This window comes from Parasteatoda tepidariorum, chromosome 9 (assembly GCF_043381705.1).
Source record: "Parasteatoda tepidariorum isolate YZ-2023 chromosome 9, CAS_Ptep_4.0, whole genome shotgun sequence".
Taxonomy (NCBI): domain Eukaryota; kingdom Metazoa; phylum Arthropoda; class Arachnida; order Araneae; family Theridiidae; genus Parasteatoda; species Parasteatoda tepidariorum.
In genome coordinates, this window is record NC_092212.1 from 69,192,696 (window position 1) to 69,208,827 (window position 16,132).

A 16,132-nucleotide genomic window follows, 5' to 3' on the forward strand; every position below is an offset into this window, starting at 1 on the left:
TGGCGGGCACTAGGGGTTTGTCCCATTGGCCACAGAAATGCCAGAACTGCTACTCTCTTCTCGTTACCCAGTGGGTATCTGTGGCAAAGCCATGGCGGTGGAGCAGCGTCACCCACGTTACACAACCACAAATCCGTTTACAGGGCGGGTCACATTTACACAGAGAGGAAAGGACATAGAACACACACAGAGAGAGAAAGAAACGTCCATGCCCTGAGCAGGATTCGAACCCGCCGCCAATGGCTCCGCAGTCAGACACGCTAACCACTCTGCCACCTGGTCGGCATTTTATGAATTGTCGTAAAAATGCAATTTTTACACCATACCTTCTTTTCCTCGGTCATGGCACAGTAATCTATAAATATTGCTGGTATGTCTGGCCACTCATTTTCGGCAAAAGCTCCGATATTCTTCACTAATTTCTCAGCTTTCTGTCAAAAAAATTATGTTAAGCCTTAAATATTTAGTTAATAGTACAGTGAAAGAAAAAATGTATCACTCTAAATAGCTTAAATGCTAGTGATGAGATTTTCACTTTCAAAAATTCAAAATTAAAATTGAGAAAGATTTGATTAAGATGCAATGATTAAACTGAAAACTATTAATTCTTTAGTACTAATTAATTTACGAAATTAGGTACAAAAAATTACCTCCGACTAAAGACATTACTTTATTTTTCAATTGATTTGAATTTTTGACTCTCAAAATTGTAAGGGTTGTAATGGACTTCTGGAAAATATTTTTTCAATTTTTTGGTCTGGGATATGAACGAAATTTGTGGCAGCTACTTATTAGTTTCAATTTTTGCGTATTTTTAAAAGAATCGAAAAATTACAAAAATCGTTTTTATAGTAAAATTACTATTCGTTCTAGTAAAAGTAATAATTCGGTCGCCATTTGAAATAGCATAACTATTTTGCGGCCTAAATTGGTAATGTTAATTTTACTTCTTGCGTATTTCTTCTTGCGAAACTTTTTCAAACAAAATTATAAAAATTGTTTATCTCCATGTAAAAATATTTTTAATGACTATTTATAGTATAACTACTTGTATAACTATAGTATAACTATTATCATTTTAAGGAAAGTAATTTGATATGGCAAAATTCAAAATTCGAACGAAATCGGTAGAATTGATCGCGAGATATTGAATTTTCTTTATACGACTTTCCTAAAATTTGATTTTTCAGGAGCTACTCGACCGATTTCGCTTACATTTTTTTTTATTTTTACGAATAAAATTGCAATTTCCTATAATTTAAATTTTTTTTTACCTTTAATTAATAACTAATTAATGACATGAACTAATTTTTGACTGAGCAAATTTTATAATTTTGTGCATAATTTTCTTTATTTGCTTGAAAATTTTTCCGATATGGAGAGATGTGCAAAGCGCAAAATAAGGGATTAAAAATTTGAACCGCTCTCCTGTCCGAAGTTTTTGGATTGTGGCGTCCCCTGTATTCTTAGGATCAGGAATTCAATTCTGTAAAAAAATTAATGTTTATTCGAAGAAAACACGTCTTTGTGTTTAATTTCGTAACTTAAAATATCATTTGTACCAATTAATTATCATATTTGAAGTTAGCCGATGTTAGACTTTGTTTTTGTATAATGATTGAGGATGCCCAGATTATCACGCGCTCGTCATATATAAGTCAAAAACGGTTAAAGCAGTCATTTTCACAAGCATAAATGTCGTTTTAAATTGCGTTAAAGAGATCGTAATGTGACTTTGATATCTATATATATATTTCTCTTACACGGCGACAAAAAGAGCTTCATTACAATTCGCCGAATGGCAACGCTAGAAAATCGACCAATGATTGCTGCTAAAAATTTCACATGCCAAATCTAGTTGAGGTGGCTCAACATATAGCGCTTTTAAAAACGGAAACTGAAATAACCAGAGAGAGCATTCTCACCAAATGTGACCTCTTCCGAAATGTGACCTCTTCCAAATGTGATCTCTTCCCTATCAGCTGCGGCAATCTCATACTATTAAGCTAGGCAGAAATGAGTAGTCTTTGTCGATGGATTTCTATTTTAGTATTTTGTCGAAAGGGCTTTTTTTCACGCAAAGCTTTAACCTTTTTAAAGAGATATCAGTTTTAGAAATTTTATCTTAAGATTTAATACTATAGCACATTTCCAATAGGTTTTACGAATTACATGTCATTTATTTGAATTCAAATTTATTTTAATGACTTAGTATTTACTAAAAAGGTGTAATTTTTTTTAAAAAAAAAGTTGTTATATGGATTTGAATGATTGCTTTGATTTCTTAGAATTTTGTGCATTTGTAATGTACTTAAGTTAGTAGCGAGCGAAGCGAGCTTGGTTAGCGAAGCAAACCATATAAGATTGCGTAGCAATTTTCGGGGGTTGGCTTGCGTTAGCGATCTGGGGGCTCAGCCCACTAGCCACTTTATAGTGTAATATAGCATGGAAGTCTCTATAACTACCCTTACATAAAAAGAAAGTGTTTTTGAAGTTGACACAAGTAAAAAAAATTACACCTGAGGTAGAAAAAGAGGTTATGTTTTGCTCAAGAGAAAAATAAGAAGAAAAATGTCTGCATCTTGAGTATTATACGAAACAATGGAAGTTTTAACAAATATTATAATTACAAAACTCTCTATGAAAAAGCAAATTTTTTCAATATCCATCAAATAGGCCGTTTGTGAGCAACACAAACTATCTTTAGAATATTACCAATTTTAGTTTCGTCAATTTTAAATTTGCTAAGTTAGCCAATTTTTCTGAATTTATTTTAAAGTGGGAAACTCTACAAGTTCTTTATTCTGTACCTTGTCATCTAAGTAAAGATTGCAACAAAGAAACTACCAACTTGTCTACACTCTGACATTTCAGAAACTGCGTGTAATAAACTATCTCAGTGCGTGTTCTTTCTGCCAACACTAATCAACCCAAAACAAACATGCCTAAAATTTATATGAGGAAAATGCTAAAAAAGCTAGTTGGTAAAATTTATTTAAAATCTTATGTTGATATCTACACTGAAGAGCCAAAAAAGCTGGTATACCTGCCTAATATCATGTAGGGCCCCCGCGAGCATGCAGAAGTGCCGCAACACGATGTGGAATGGATTCGATCAATGTGTGAAGTAGTGCTGGAGATAATTGACACCATGAATCTTCCAGGGCTGTCCATAAGCCAGTGGGAGTAAGAGGGGGTGGGGATATCTTCCGAACATCACGTTGCAAGGCATCCCAAATATGTTCAATAATGTTCATGTCTGGGGATTTTGGTGGATTTCCGATACTCACGGTATACTCGTGAATTGGTCGTGCGTGAAAATACAAATTTCATTGCTATCTCGGAGATGCTATCTCCCATCTCCCGTGTGCCGACTATAACACCACGTTCAAACTCACTTAAATCTGTATAACCTGGCATTGTAGCAGCAGTAACCGATCTAAGAACTGTGCTAGACACTCGTTGTCTTACATACGCGTTGCCGATCGCAGCGCTGTTCTTTGATTGGCTCCATACCCCTTTATTTGCATACTCATGCCTGTACCAGTTTTTTTTTGGCTCTTCAGTGTACTATAGTATGCTATTATTTAACTTGGAAAAAGGCTAATACTTTATATACAAAATATAATTTCATTATATGTATTGCAAGGTATTCAAATTATTAAAAATAACCTTTTCTAACTATTTATGATGATATTTGAAATAAAAATCAAATACTTAAGCTTATTTTCTAATGAAAGCAATGATCGTTTTACGTAGATAAAAATGTCTGCTGTTTTAGTGTTATAAACTTCAATAAATTAAGATTAATCATAAAATGTTATGTTATATATTCCCACAAATTTGTCTTCGTACACAACTTCAAAATAAATAATTTTACCTCCTTTGGTGCCATCTTTACACAAGCACTAAACTCATCATCTCGGTCCTTACCTAAAATCAAATTGTTTTCGTGTTAGAGAAAAAAACAACAACATGACATTTTCGAAAATAACCCAATTTCCGATTTTTGGGTAATTCCTATTTAAGGGCTAGTTTTCCTTTTCTTTTTTCAATTATTGATTCTCAAATTTTTTTTTTAAATTCCTCATTTATGTATTTAAGATACTGTTTCAAATTTTTCACTTCTAACTCCCAACGCCTTAGCGCTCAAATGATAAATTAGGGTTGCTTTTCTGACCATTTGTCGCCAAGTCACTGCGTCGGTTCTCCCACAAATAATGTCGATTTGCTGGTTTTTCCATTGAGTATTTAAAAGTTAATAGATTTGGCAATATAAATGAATGTTATAAATTTAAATAAGAATAAAATATGACTTTTTTTTGGAGAAATCGCAATTTTTTCAAAAATGACACTTAATCGTTTCTTCTACTAAGATTTTTTTATTTAGATATGTTTAATCAAACATAGCATAGTTACTAAACTAATTAGTTTATAATACTACTAGCTATTACTAGAATATGGAATACTGATTAGTTGATATATTTTAAACTGATTAGTTTAAGCAAATATAGGCGTTAAATCTGAAAAATAAATATTTTTCGGAATGAATTATATATTTACAATTATATATTTACAATTATATACATTACAATTATATATTTACAATTATATATTTACAATTAAATATTTACAAGTTAATAGAATGAAGTAGTTCATAAAAGCTTTAGCTGCTACATTAAACTAATTAAATTTTCTCTTATTAAACAAATTAATAATTCTAATAAAAACAATGTTTCACCTAGAATGACACAGATGAAAGTGGTTAGCAAACGAATGGAACACTGTTGTGTTTACGTTCAATTTGTTTTCTGTCCACTAGATTTGCGTTCACTAGATTGAAGAGACACGAGGATAGTAAAATAAAAATATGTAACCGGAAGTTATAAATACTGAATTTGGATAATTAAGTTAGGAAATTTCAGAAAAAAATTGAGAAAAGTATACTTTGTTGAATTATAAAGGTAAGTGGAAGCATAGCTTATTAGAAGTATGAATGCTTTACTTTGCATTACGAATTGTCTCTTAGGAAAATAATCCTTTTTTAAACTCATACATATAAGGTATATTAATTCTAGCACATGCGTTTACGATTTGAGCATAAAAATATTCTCACCCTCTGATGTGCATTTAGTCCATTCCATGCAAGCTTTAAAGTACTCGCCATCACCTACATCGTCCGAATTTGAAGGCATACCATTGACAATAGTCAAAACAACAACAGATAATATTGAAGTAATTAACATCTTAGCATCAATGATAATTTACCAGTATTATTTTACTATCTAATACTTATATAAACTAAATTCAATCAGCTTTAAATATGTAAAAATTAGCTGTTTAAACAATAAAACGTGATCAAAACTCATTGTGGATTGACTGAATAGTTAAGTTTTGTTAAAAATAATACAAAAATTGTTTGATGCGGAGCTCTATTTCCCTATTCTTTATTTAAAATTTTGGATTTTTTAAAAAAAATAATCTGAAAGGTGAACAATACCACTATTGAGATATTTTTCTGATCAACATAAAATATGTTTATTTTGATATTGCAGATTTGTTTACATGTGATGAAATATAATTGAATTCATTTCATTCTCTACATTTCATTACAATACAATCTATATATTTCTTTTTTTATTTCTTTAAGGAAGCAATATTGTTCTTTCTACATGCTACTAAAATTTTTACTCTTTTTTACTTCTATTTTCCGGTTTTTTTTCCTTTTGAAGGACGCACAGTTTATTAAGCTTTTGTTACGTTTAATTTGTTGATATTGTGGATAAATAAGTATTGAAGGGAAAGCACATTATAATATCACGTATACAACTATTCAAATTGTTTTTGCTAAGTTCATGTAAGAAGAAAAAACCTAGTTAAGTTGACGTCAGAGCGTGCTTAGATCAGATTTAATTCAGATAAAAAATTGTCCATACTATATTTATAACATTCAAAAGTTTTAATTTATTATTGAAATAAATGCCTTATAATAAATATTTATATTCCTTGAACTTTAGTAAATTTTTTCCACAACATTTTACTGCAATGAAACCGAAATTTCTATAATTTATGCTGTGCTAATACATATTATAGTACAGTAATAAAGTATATAGTATATGCATATAGTATAGTAATTAAGTTAAAAATTCTAGAACTTGATTCTGAAAAACCTAAAAAGTGTAATTTACTGAAAACTATAAAGGTAAATTTCATAAAGAGAAAGCAATGAATACTTTAAAAATTTCTGTTTTGAAAAAGTCATTTTTTTAAAATTTGAAACCTAGTCACTGAAAGATTTTTAAATTCAAAAGTATAATAAGGTGCAAGTACATTTTATTAGAACTATAATTGTACTTCCTTGTTTTATGAATAGCCACTTAGGAAAATTACTCACTCATATTGATAAAGTACACTATTCCAGTGCACGTGCTTGAGATTCAAGCATAAAATTATTCTCACTCCTGATGCGCATTTAATCCATTTTGGGCACGGTTTTAAGTGTTCACCAGTACCGGCATCGACTGAACTTCATGACGCGTTAAAACCATTTACAAAAGTCAAAACAACAACAGTTAATATTAAATTATTTAGAATCTTAACAACAGTGATTATTTACTGTCTTATTTTATAATCTAATACACAACTCAGCTCAATCAGTTTTAAATATGTGAAAATTAACTGTTTAAATAATAAAACGTGCTCAGAATATATTGTAGGTTGAGCGAATTGTTAAGTTTTATTCAAAAGAATATAAAATTCATTTGAGGTGGGCTCTTTTTTCCTATTCATTTATTCGGATTTCAAAGAAAATAAGAAAAATAAACTATACTATTGAACTATCTTTTTAATCAAAATATAATATTATATAGTTTATTTTGATGCAGATGATGATACATGTTTTTATTCATTTCATTTAATGCGTCTCATCACAATACAATACATGCACTCATTTCTCATTTCCATTCTTCTTTTTAGATACATTGTTAAACATTTTATGTAGCGTGGCTTTTATTCTGTCTTTTTTTCTCCTTTTAAAGGACGTGCAGTTTATATCACTTTTATAACGTTTAATTTGTTCATATAATAGAAAAATAATTAAAGGGAAAGAAAATTATAATTACATGTAACATTACTAACTTGTTGTGTTTCGCTCGCTTCTGTTAAGTTGAGTAAAGAAACTAGTTGAGCGGACTTAAGAAAGTGTATTATCGAGTAGAAATTTGTGTTAGGACCAGAAATTCGCTTTACTTCATTTATAAAATTAATCAATATTTAATATTGGAAAAAATACCTTCTTTTTTCTTGATGAAAAAAATTATGTATTTATACTTTTTTGAAAACTTCATAAAATTTTTTTCCGAATACTTTACTGCGACAAAACAGCAGTCTCAATATTTTATGCTGCTGTAATTTAAATTGTTTTACACCTATCAACAACTCTCGTACATTGCTCAAAAAATTTCATAGTAAATTGACACCAAAAATGGCAACAACTTGTTTAGATTTGTTGTAAAGGTGCATGGAAATACCAAGGAAGGTCCTCGGTGCAGTAAACACCACGAAGGTTCCATTATGCATTTATGGGTTGTAAAGTAGTTTTTTTGTGTTTAGTAACACCATACCCTGGGACATTAAAACATACGATACGATATAATTTATGTGAGCACAGTTATAAGTTAAATGTTTTGTATCTAAAGCTTTACAAAAAACAGGAAAACGCCAATATCTTTTCCTTTCTCTATATGTTTCAGCAGGTATAAATACTGGGCATGATAACAGTGATAAAGTGTGTGTACTAAAAAAGTAGTTCGGAATCATGAAGGACTTCTAAATGAGGTGGGTAGACAAAAGCAAGTGAAGGGGATGAAACGACGACGACTTGGAAATTAAATATTGCAAAATTGTTGATCAAAAATGACAATTCTTTGTAAATAACATAGCATTATATCTTTATTACAGAACAAATACATGCCTTTTGTTACAGTAAACTTGTTCCTGACAAATGTTTACTTATGCATTAGTAATACTTAGTAATACTTAGATATTCAAACAAGCAATAATCTATTTCAATAGGGATTTTTGCTTAGGAAACTTGCTTAAATTTAGGGAGTTTTCTAAAATGTACAAAAACCGGGAAAATTTTTAGTAAACCAGTAGACCAGGAGAAACTAGCAAACTCCAGCAGTCTACTGGAAAATCCGGTAGAGTTGGCAGCTATGAATATATTTCATGAATATTTGTTTTGAATTTTATATATATATATAAGTAAAAATCGAAAATTTGTACTGATAATTCGTTATGTGTGGCCATACGATCAGTAAAAATCAAATTTAATGAATTCAATATCATTCGAAGTCCTGTTCAAATGAAAATAATTTAAAAGCTATATTAATGCGAATAAAAAAATTCGATTAGTTACTGGAAGTAAATACAATTTTACGGTTTATTTCGTCTATTTTCTACTTTTTGGTTTCAAATCATTGGGTGTTTTATCAATCGAAAGGTTTTATTTTTCAACCTTGTTTCATGCTGAAATTTGAACTAGAACTTATCCTTATTTGTTTATAAGGCATGCATTTGAATAGACAGAAATGCAAGATTTTATTTTCCCTTTTTTCATAAATAAAGCAACAATATTTTAACAATAACATAAAGCAACAATAATAAAATTTTAGTTGAGTGATAAATCGTCGTTACATCGCCGTTATATCGCTTTCAAGATTTGGTTCCATTTAGTGAAAAAAATTTTGTTGTCTTTCATAAAATCAGCTCAATACATAGTTGTAATAGTATTTTCTTAAGAAAAATTTCTTTTTCCTTCTTTTTTATTTCCAATGCAGGCGATACAGACATTATCCTAACGCCGTACAGAGATCACAAAGAAAAGAAAAATACAAATACAGAAAGAGATGAAATATACGAAATACAAAAACAAAAGCAAAACATCAAACACAATAATTAAATCAAGAATTTAAATTGAACAAAAGGTCTCTGGACTCCCAGTATCAAGAGTAGATACAGTTCTTTGTGAAAACTGAACAGTTGAGGAGATGTTCAGCATTCATCGTCGCACCACTACGGCAGAGGGGACAGTTATCCACTATTTTAAGACGGAAAAGATGAACGTATAAACAATCGTGCTTGGTAGCAAGACGAAAGGCAGCTACAGCACTGCTTCTTGGGCGATCGGGGAGATTAAGATTCTCCGCGATTTTTCTATCGTCCGTTCTTTTAGCAATGGTATATGTGTTGTCTTAATTACATGATTAATCATTAATGAAGTGGACTTATAACTAACCAAGTTATTTGGGGCTTGCTTGATTAACAAAACAACCTTTCTTGGCCAGTGCATCCGCATTTTCGTTGCAGGAGATACCACAGTGGAATGGGATGCATTGTAAGGCAATCGTTTTATATTTCTTTTAAAAAAAATCTTAAAAAAAATGATAATTATTATTTTTGTCAATTTTGTTTTGCCAATTTTGACCGCAATGATGGTTCTAGGAAGGCATAAATTTCGGCCCTTCAAGCGATCTACGGTACTTAATTTTAGACATTGCTTTCCTTAAAAATGAACTAGTTCTTACGATTTTATTTGAATACTCTGAATTAAAAACACTATAAGATTTAACAAATATTTTTCAAAATCGAAATATACACGTAGTATTAAAAACTATGTAACATATATTCCTCGTGTTTCATCCATGTATTTAGCTAATATACCTTCGCGATTTTGACTTAAAATTGTGATAAATTTATGAATTTATATTCTAAAGAGCCGTTAAGTTTGGAAAATTAAAATAGAAAATATATAGAAAGACTATATGGAATGTGAAAACTGTATAGCTTCAATAAACAAAAATAATATTAATATGAAGAAAAAAAAATATTTCGCCACGAAAACAAAGAATCTCAAAAGCATAACAATGAAACTTTTTATTTAAAAAAAAGTTTTTTTTTATAATATTTGAGGAAAACGCATTTTTTGTGAAGAAAGCTTGAAGTCAATTTGCCTAATAATTATTATTGTTTTTCGGGGGGGGGATTTATGAAAATATTTAAAAATCGTTCAAAACGAATCTGCAGAAATCTTAATCTACACGCAAAGTTGAACATATTTTCCAATCATTATTTCCTAATTGAAAAAAAGTTGAGGAAAAAGGACTATCGCATACTTTATTGAAAATATTAATAATTGTTCTCAAGTTTTGTCTCGATTTATCACGATGTTACTAACAATAATAAGCAGCTATTTAAATAGTGTGGCATGTGTTTATTATAAATGATTTAATGCATTTGAAAAGGAGAAGTAGTATTATTTTCCCTATAAAATTTATTTTTTAAGTGCACGTTTTCCTTATATTTTATTTATTTAACTCCCCACATTATAAATTTTAGAAAAAAAAAATCATAACTTAATGATATTATAAATTATTCCTCTTATGTCTTTTGTATGGATTGGAGTTCCTGTTATCTAACTCCGTTACAGACTTACGACAGACAGTTAACATTCTCTGATTGGTCGAAAACCGAGACGTACGGAAATGAAACGAAACAAACATTTTCCCGTAGACATAACATGGGGTGATTGATGAGGTATTTTTATCTGGCGTAATTTTATGAGATCTAGTATATATTTTTTCCTTTAATTTTAAAATAACTGTTCGAATTATCAGCACAGAGAAAAAATTACTGCACTGTATGGTAATTACAATTTTGATTTAAAAAAAATAGTAATTCTGGAGTAAAAAATACAAAACTAAAAATCAAATTGAAACAGATAAATGTTATTTATTACATGCCTTAAGGTACTATGATCAAATAACCAAATTTTACTACAAAAACCAAATTTATCATATATTGCAAAATGAATTCATGAATTTTATTTTATTGTTAATTATTACCTAAGTATTTCAATAAAAAGTACCGACCTTTTTGAAGTTCCCATAGAGCTAGGAACACGGTAAAATTTACGATACTTTTCTCTGAGTTCAATCTACATAAAAAAATCTTCATATTGTGAATAATTATATTTTATAAATTTTCATGGTTATACTCGTCTCCTTGATCTAGGTATTTATGTTATTATACGCCAAATAAATTGTTAATTTTTGTTAAGAAGTTTATTTTCCTGTTAAGAAATTATTTTCAGTGAAAAATCTTGTAAATAAAGTTACATTTTTATATTTAAATAGCTGAATCTGTGCTTCAATAATTTGCTGCACTTTGAAGTAGTTTTTGTGTCTCTTTGCTGAGAAAAGAAAAACGAAATGTACTGTAGCATAATATTGAATCCAGCAACAATAAAGTAGTTGCATTTCAGACTACAGAACTTCAGAAGATACTGTTTGTTCATGAATTTTAACTAATAATACTGATTTTTTTTCATTTTAATTTATATATTCTAAATATTGTTGTTTTTATTTTATTTTCTGTCTGTTGACTATGAAAATAAAAATAAAATGTAATGTATAAAAACATTGGTACTCTAACAACAAAGAAATTGCTGTATTTCTACATACAGAATTCAAAAGATAATGTTTATTATAACGAATTTTAATTAACTATGATAGTCTCTCTTCCTTTTGATTTATACATTATAAATATAATCATTTTAATTACCGAGGATGCAAAAGGCAGTTTAAAATAAAATAAATTGTAGTGACATTATTATATTTTATCGTAAGTAATTAAACATTGATTAAAATATTTATATATAGCATTAAGATTAAGCTCATAAATCGGGTGAAACATTTTAAACTGAGTCTATTTAATTTTAATGGTGGTCATAAATCAAAACACTTTCAAACTAGAAATTAGAGGAGAACGGTGCCCGTACTAGTTAACGTAACTTTTAAAATGTAACGAGTTAAAATACAAGTACTTTAAGAAAAAATAACAAGTAAAAATTGAAAGGCTTTTATTTTCACGAGTAAAAAGTACACATAAAATTACAAGTACTAAACAAAAATGTAATGGTTTTAAATTATATTTCGAAAAAAACAAAAATTCAACTTAACATGAAATTTTGTTAAAAAATTTAAAAAGAAACATATATGATTTTTATAATTTTTTTTATAATATTTTTATATTATTTTTTATTTAAACATATATGATTTAAATACTTTGAATTTTAAGTAAAATTTATAAAGTTTTAACATGTATAAAATTTTACAAAAATCTTTGAAATAGTTTACGTTGAGAATATTCAAAAATCAAAATTCAAGGCTTGCATATAAAAGGGAGTTTTAATTTATGCTAACTTTAAAAATACCAACTAGCCTAAAATTTTGTTTTTTCTATCAGAAACTGAAACTGTAATAATAAATAAAATTTTTGAACTAATTTGATAAGCATTTTTTTAAAGAAATAAGTAAATAAAAAAAATTGTATTCACATACAAGAAAACCCTTGAAAAATTAAATGAAATATTATATTTGGTTTTTATAACAGTTGAAACTATTCTATAACTTATTTCCAAATTTTAAATGAGGAAAATTTTTTTCAAATTAATTGATAAGCCGTATTGAATATATTCATTAAAAATTAAGCTCAAAAGTTTGATTTTTAAATTTACTAATATGATAATGTTTATTAATTGAAATTTGAAAAGGAAGAAGAACTATTTTTATACTAAATAAAAAACAAAACAAAACTCTATAATTTTTTTCAATGCTCACTATATTTCAGTTAAATAAAACATAATTTTTATATACATAAAAAAATTACAAAAAATTTAAATTTTGTGCAAAAACTGTTTAATAATATTAAATAAATAATTATTTCGAAAAGCACATATTTTTGACAAAAATATTGCTTGTCAAACTTAAATAAGTGAATTAAAGTATTTTTCAAGTAGAAAGCAATTTGATTTGGAATACTTTATACCTTTTTTTTTAAAGATTATGTCTGCAAGGTACTCTAAGTATGTTCTTTACAAACGTATGTCAGATAAATTCAGTGAACAACATTATGTGGTCTACGTCATAAAATTTTTATTTTTAAAGTTGTCTCATACCACGTGTTTTTTTATTATTTCTTTTAAAACGTGTTTCTAAAAAATATTTATTTAAATATTTATTTTTAAACAAACCCAAATTTTAAAAGAGTACGTGCCAAATATATTAATATAGGGTTGAAATATTAGATCGATACATTTGGTGATTATTAAAACTGCACCAATACTAAGCAATTTTAATACCGATACTTAGGAAATAAATGGTTTACGTTCCCTCGAAAGGGATATGTACCAAAAAAAATTATTTGATCAAAGTAAATTTTGACTATTATGAGATGCTGTGCGAGCAATAGCATCATGCTAAGTGATGCTAAATACATTTCATTGTTATTCTAATAGAATAAACTACAAAAAACGAGTTTTGATTATTTCAATAATGCAAAGCCATCGGAAAAGGCTACAAATAATATTAAATAAAAAAATTGAAATTAATTTAGCTATATTAATTGAAAAACTTTTAGGAAAAACAAGACAAATGTTATTTTTAGAACGAAAAAATGTTGCATCCGAACTATTTTATTACCAATTTATTCGAAAGGGGGTCAAATAATTCTTTTCTTTATTTTATTCACCACTGTCTTATTTGAAATAAAAATCAATCAAGCATTCTAAAAACTGATGTGATTAGTTATGCTAAGGTTAAAGTGAACGCAAAAACAGCTCTGTTGCATTAAACATGCTCATAATGATACAATCATTTTTTGTTATTTCATCTGGTGCATTAATTTCCCTATAAATTTCACTTACCTGTATCTTCCATCAAGCTCCATAATTGTATCGGTATATGCCTTCAGTTTTTATCATGAAAATGTAATGTTTCTCAGTATTGATTTATTGATTCTTTACTTGTATTTTAATCTCCTCGAGCGAAAAATGGGCATTTAGCTAGCAGTTTATAAAAAAATATCTGTCAGATTCTCGTCCAAATCCAAAAAAAGTAGTTTGACTTTTTTTCCATTCATATTCAAAAATTTATCATGAATTTGTTTTGTTAATAAATGATATTTTGTAAATGAATTACTGTTTTTCTTAGATCTGAACTGGAAATAAGTGATAAATTTAAAAAAAAATTCAATGGGAAGTAAGCCATGTTTTAAAACTTCAATCTTCAACACAAAAAGATATCGGTGTCCGATGCTAACCAAAAAATATTAAAATGCTAAAAATTATCTTTTTCATTTATTTTGACCTAAATTATTACAAAATAATGAAAAAAGTATGAAAAATATGTTCAATGGAAATTCAGCGCCAAAGAGTTATGAAAACACAATTTATTAATGCATGACAGCTCATTAATCAAGCAAACAGCTTATTACTAAGCAAAACACGACAGCTTATTTTTAAGCAAATTTCATTTGCTAATTAAATAAGTCGTTTTATTTACCAAAAAAAGAGGATAAAGTTTAAATTTGCAAAACTTAGAAAAGCTTTATACTTATTTTTTCTCGTTTTTAACGGTTTTAAAAGGAAACTAGGCTCATTTTCCTAAAATTGTTTTAGAAAATCCAACAAACAAACCTTTAGAAACTAAAATTGCCGAACCATAAATTTCTTAAGTTTTGCTTGTTAAGTAACATGCAACGGTGATTTGCTTAAAGATTTGACTCTTTGGGTAAAAGCAACTTCGTATTTAGACAAGTGTCATATCTATATAAAAAATAATTTTTAATAAATCCCCGTAACAGGCAATATTTAACAAATGCCTGTATTATGCAATATTTATTTTAAATGTTTATTCAATATTTAACATATTATATGAAAGTAATGTGTAAGTTTAATTTATCATGCGTTAATATAGTAAAGATTTAGCTCTTTACAATATTAGACATTTTGAAGCTTTCTTAACCATATAAATATCGTTCAACATCACTATGTTCCTAATATGTTGCTTATAAGTCGAACCATATCCCCGTACTTTGTAAACTTAAATTTAATTATACTATGGGTAAGCTTGACCAGAAATACGGTTTCATTAATATTTTGTTGAGATTGTAGCAAATATACCCCGTATCTTACTATGAAGCTAAAAACACATCATACATAAGAAATTTGTCGGTACATTTTAGTCAACAGGGCACAAATAAATCAACTATATTTTATTTATTTATTGAAGTTATACTTCTTATGCGACTTCCAACAAGTTTGTGTTAAGCGTTTGACGCTACATTTTTATTGGTCGGGAAATCACGTGGTAGGATCCAGTTTTCCCTCATTCATTTCCATATTGTTTTGGTTCTCACTAGCATAAAAGTCATAAAAGTATAGTTTTTCTATAAATATTTTTTTAGTTTGTTTTGATACACATACAATTTAATAGGGTAGTATTTTTTATTTTCAAATTTAGTGCATAACAATTGTAAAAAATGAGTGAAAACAATCCCACGGACAATGCGACGGATTTAAGGTTATGTCAAGGTACGTCTCTTGTGAATATCAATCGATAGTTAGGTTTTCTCTTCTGAAATTACATTATGACGCATTTACATACATTATTAATACAAATACATTTTCCAGGGCGAGACGATGATGAGGCAACCACAAGCACTTCCACTGGTTCAAGAGGTCCACGAGGGAAAAATGCATAATATTACCGTGATTACAGAGCACGGAAGCGAGCGGAGCAGGAGAAAGAGTCGTTGAATAGAACTAGTGATCCTACTACGACTGCTGATTCTTCTACAATTAACGTCGCAGGTTGCGAAGTTTAACTTCTTCCGCGTGGAGGGACTCCACGCACTATTTTTTATGTTAGGGGCAACCTTTTAGTTTCGTGTTAAAAAAAAAAAAAAAAAAAAAAAAAAAAAAAAAAAAAAAAAAAAAACACAATATTTAGCTTTATAACATTTGGCTAACCAAAAAGTACGAATCAGTTTTATGCTTTTTAGCAAAAACAGTCATTAAAACAGTCATTTTCTGAAACATTTAAAAACACATTTTCTACAGTCATTTGTTAAAAACAGTCATTTTCTGATTTTTAGCCATGCTTTCCTCCGTAGTTATTCTCTAAAAGCTTGTAGTTCTTTTTTTACCTACTTAAACATTAATTTGTACTGTGTACCTTTTTTCCCTTTACAACTGCTCACATTTCGTCCTTGGATATTTGAGTTTATTTTA

At 28.5% G+C, this 16,132-nt stretch overlaps 1 protein-coding gene across 1 annotated transcript; it reads right to left on the reverse strand.

The window, feature by feature from the left end:
- Positions 1-260: 260 nt before the first annotated feature.
- On the reverse strand, positions 261-5,362 carry LOC107454847 (uncharacterized). The gene is made up of 3 exons (XM_043049423.2): positions 5,117-5,362; positions 3,881-3,933; positions 261-431 (listed from the first exon to the last, which is right to left on the reverse strand). Exons 1-3 carry the CDS (start codon positions 5,244-5,246, stop codon positions 261-263), a joined length of 354 nt encoding a protein of 117 aa, XP_042905357.2. The 5' UTR covers positions 5,247-5,362.
- Positions 5,363-16,132: the final 10,770 nt, after the last annotated feature.

Coding starts and splice junctions, on each gene's coding strand:
- LOC107454847 (XM_043049423.2), bottom strand. CDS start 5,246: ATGTTAATTACTTCAATATTATCTGTTGTTGTTTTGACTATTGTCAAT. Junction 3,934..5,116: donor GACTAAATGCACATCAGAGG/GTGAGAATATTT, acceptor ATTTGATTTTAG/GTAAGGACCGAGATGATGAG. Junction 432..3,880: donor TAAAGATGGCACCAAAGGAG/GTAAAATTATTT, acceptor TTTTTTTGACAG/AAAGCTGAGAAATTAGTGAA.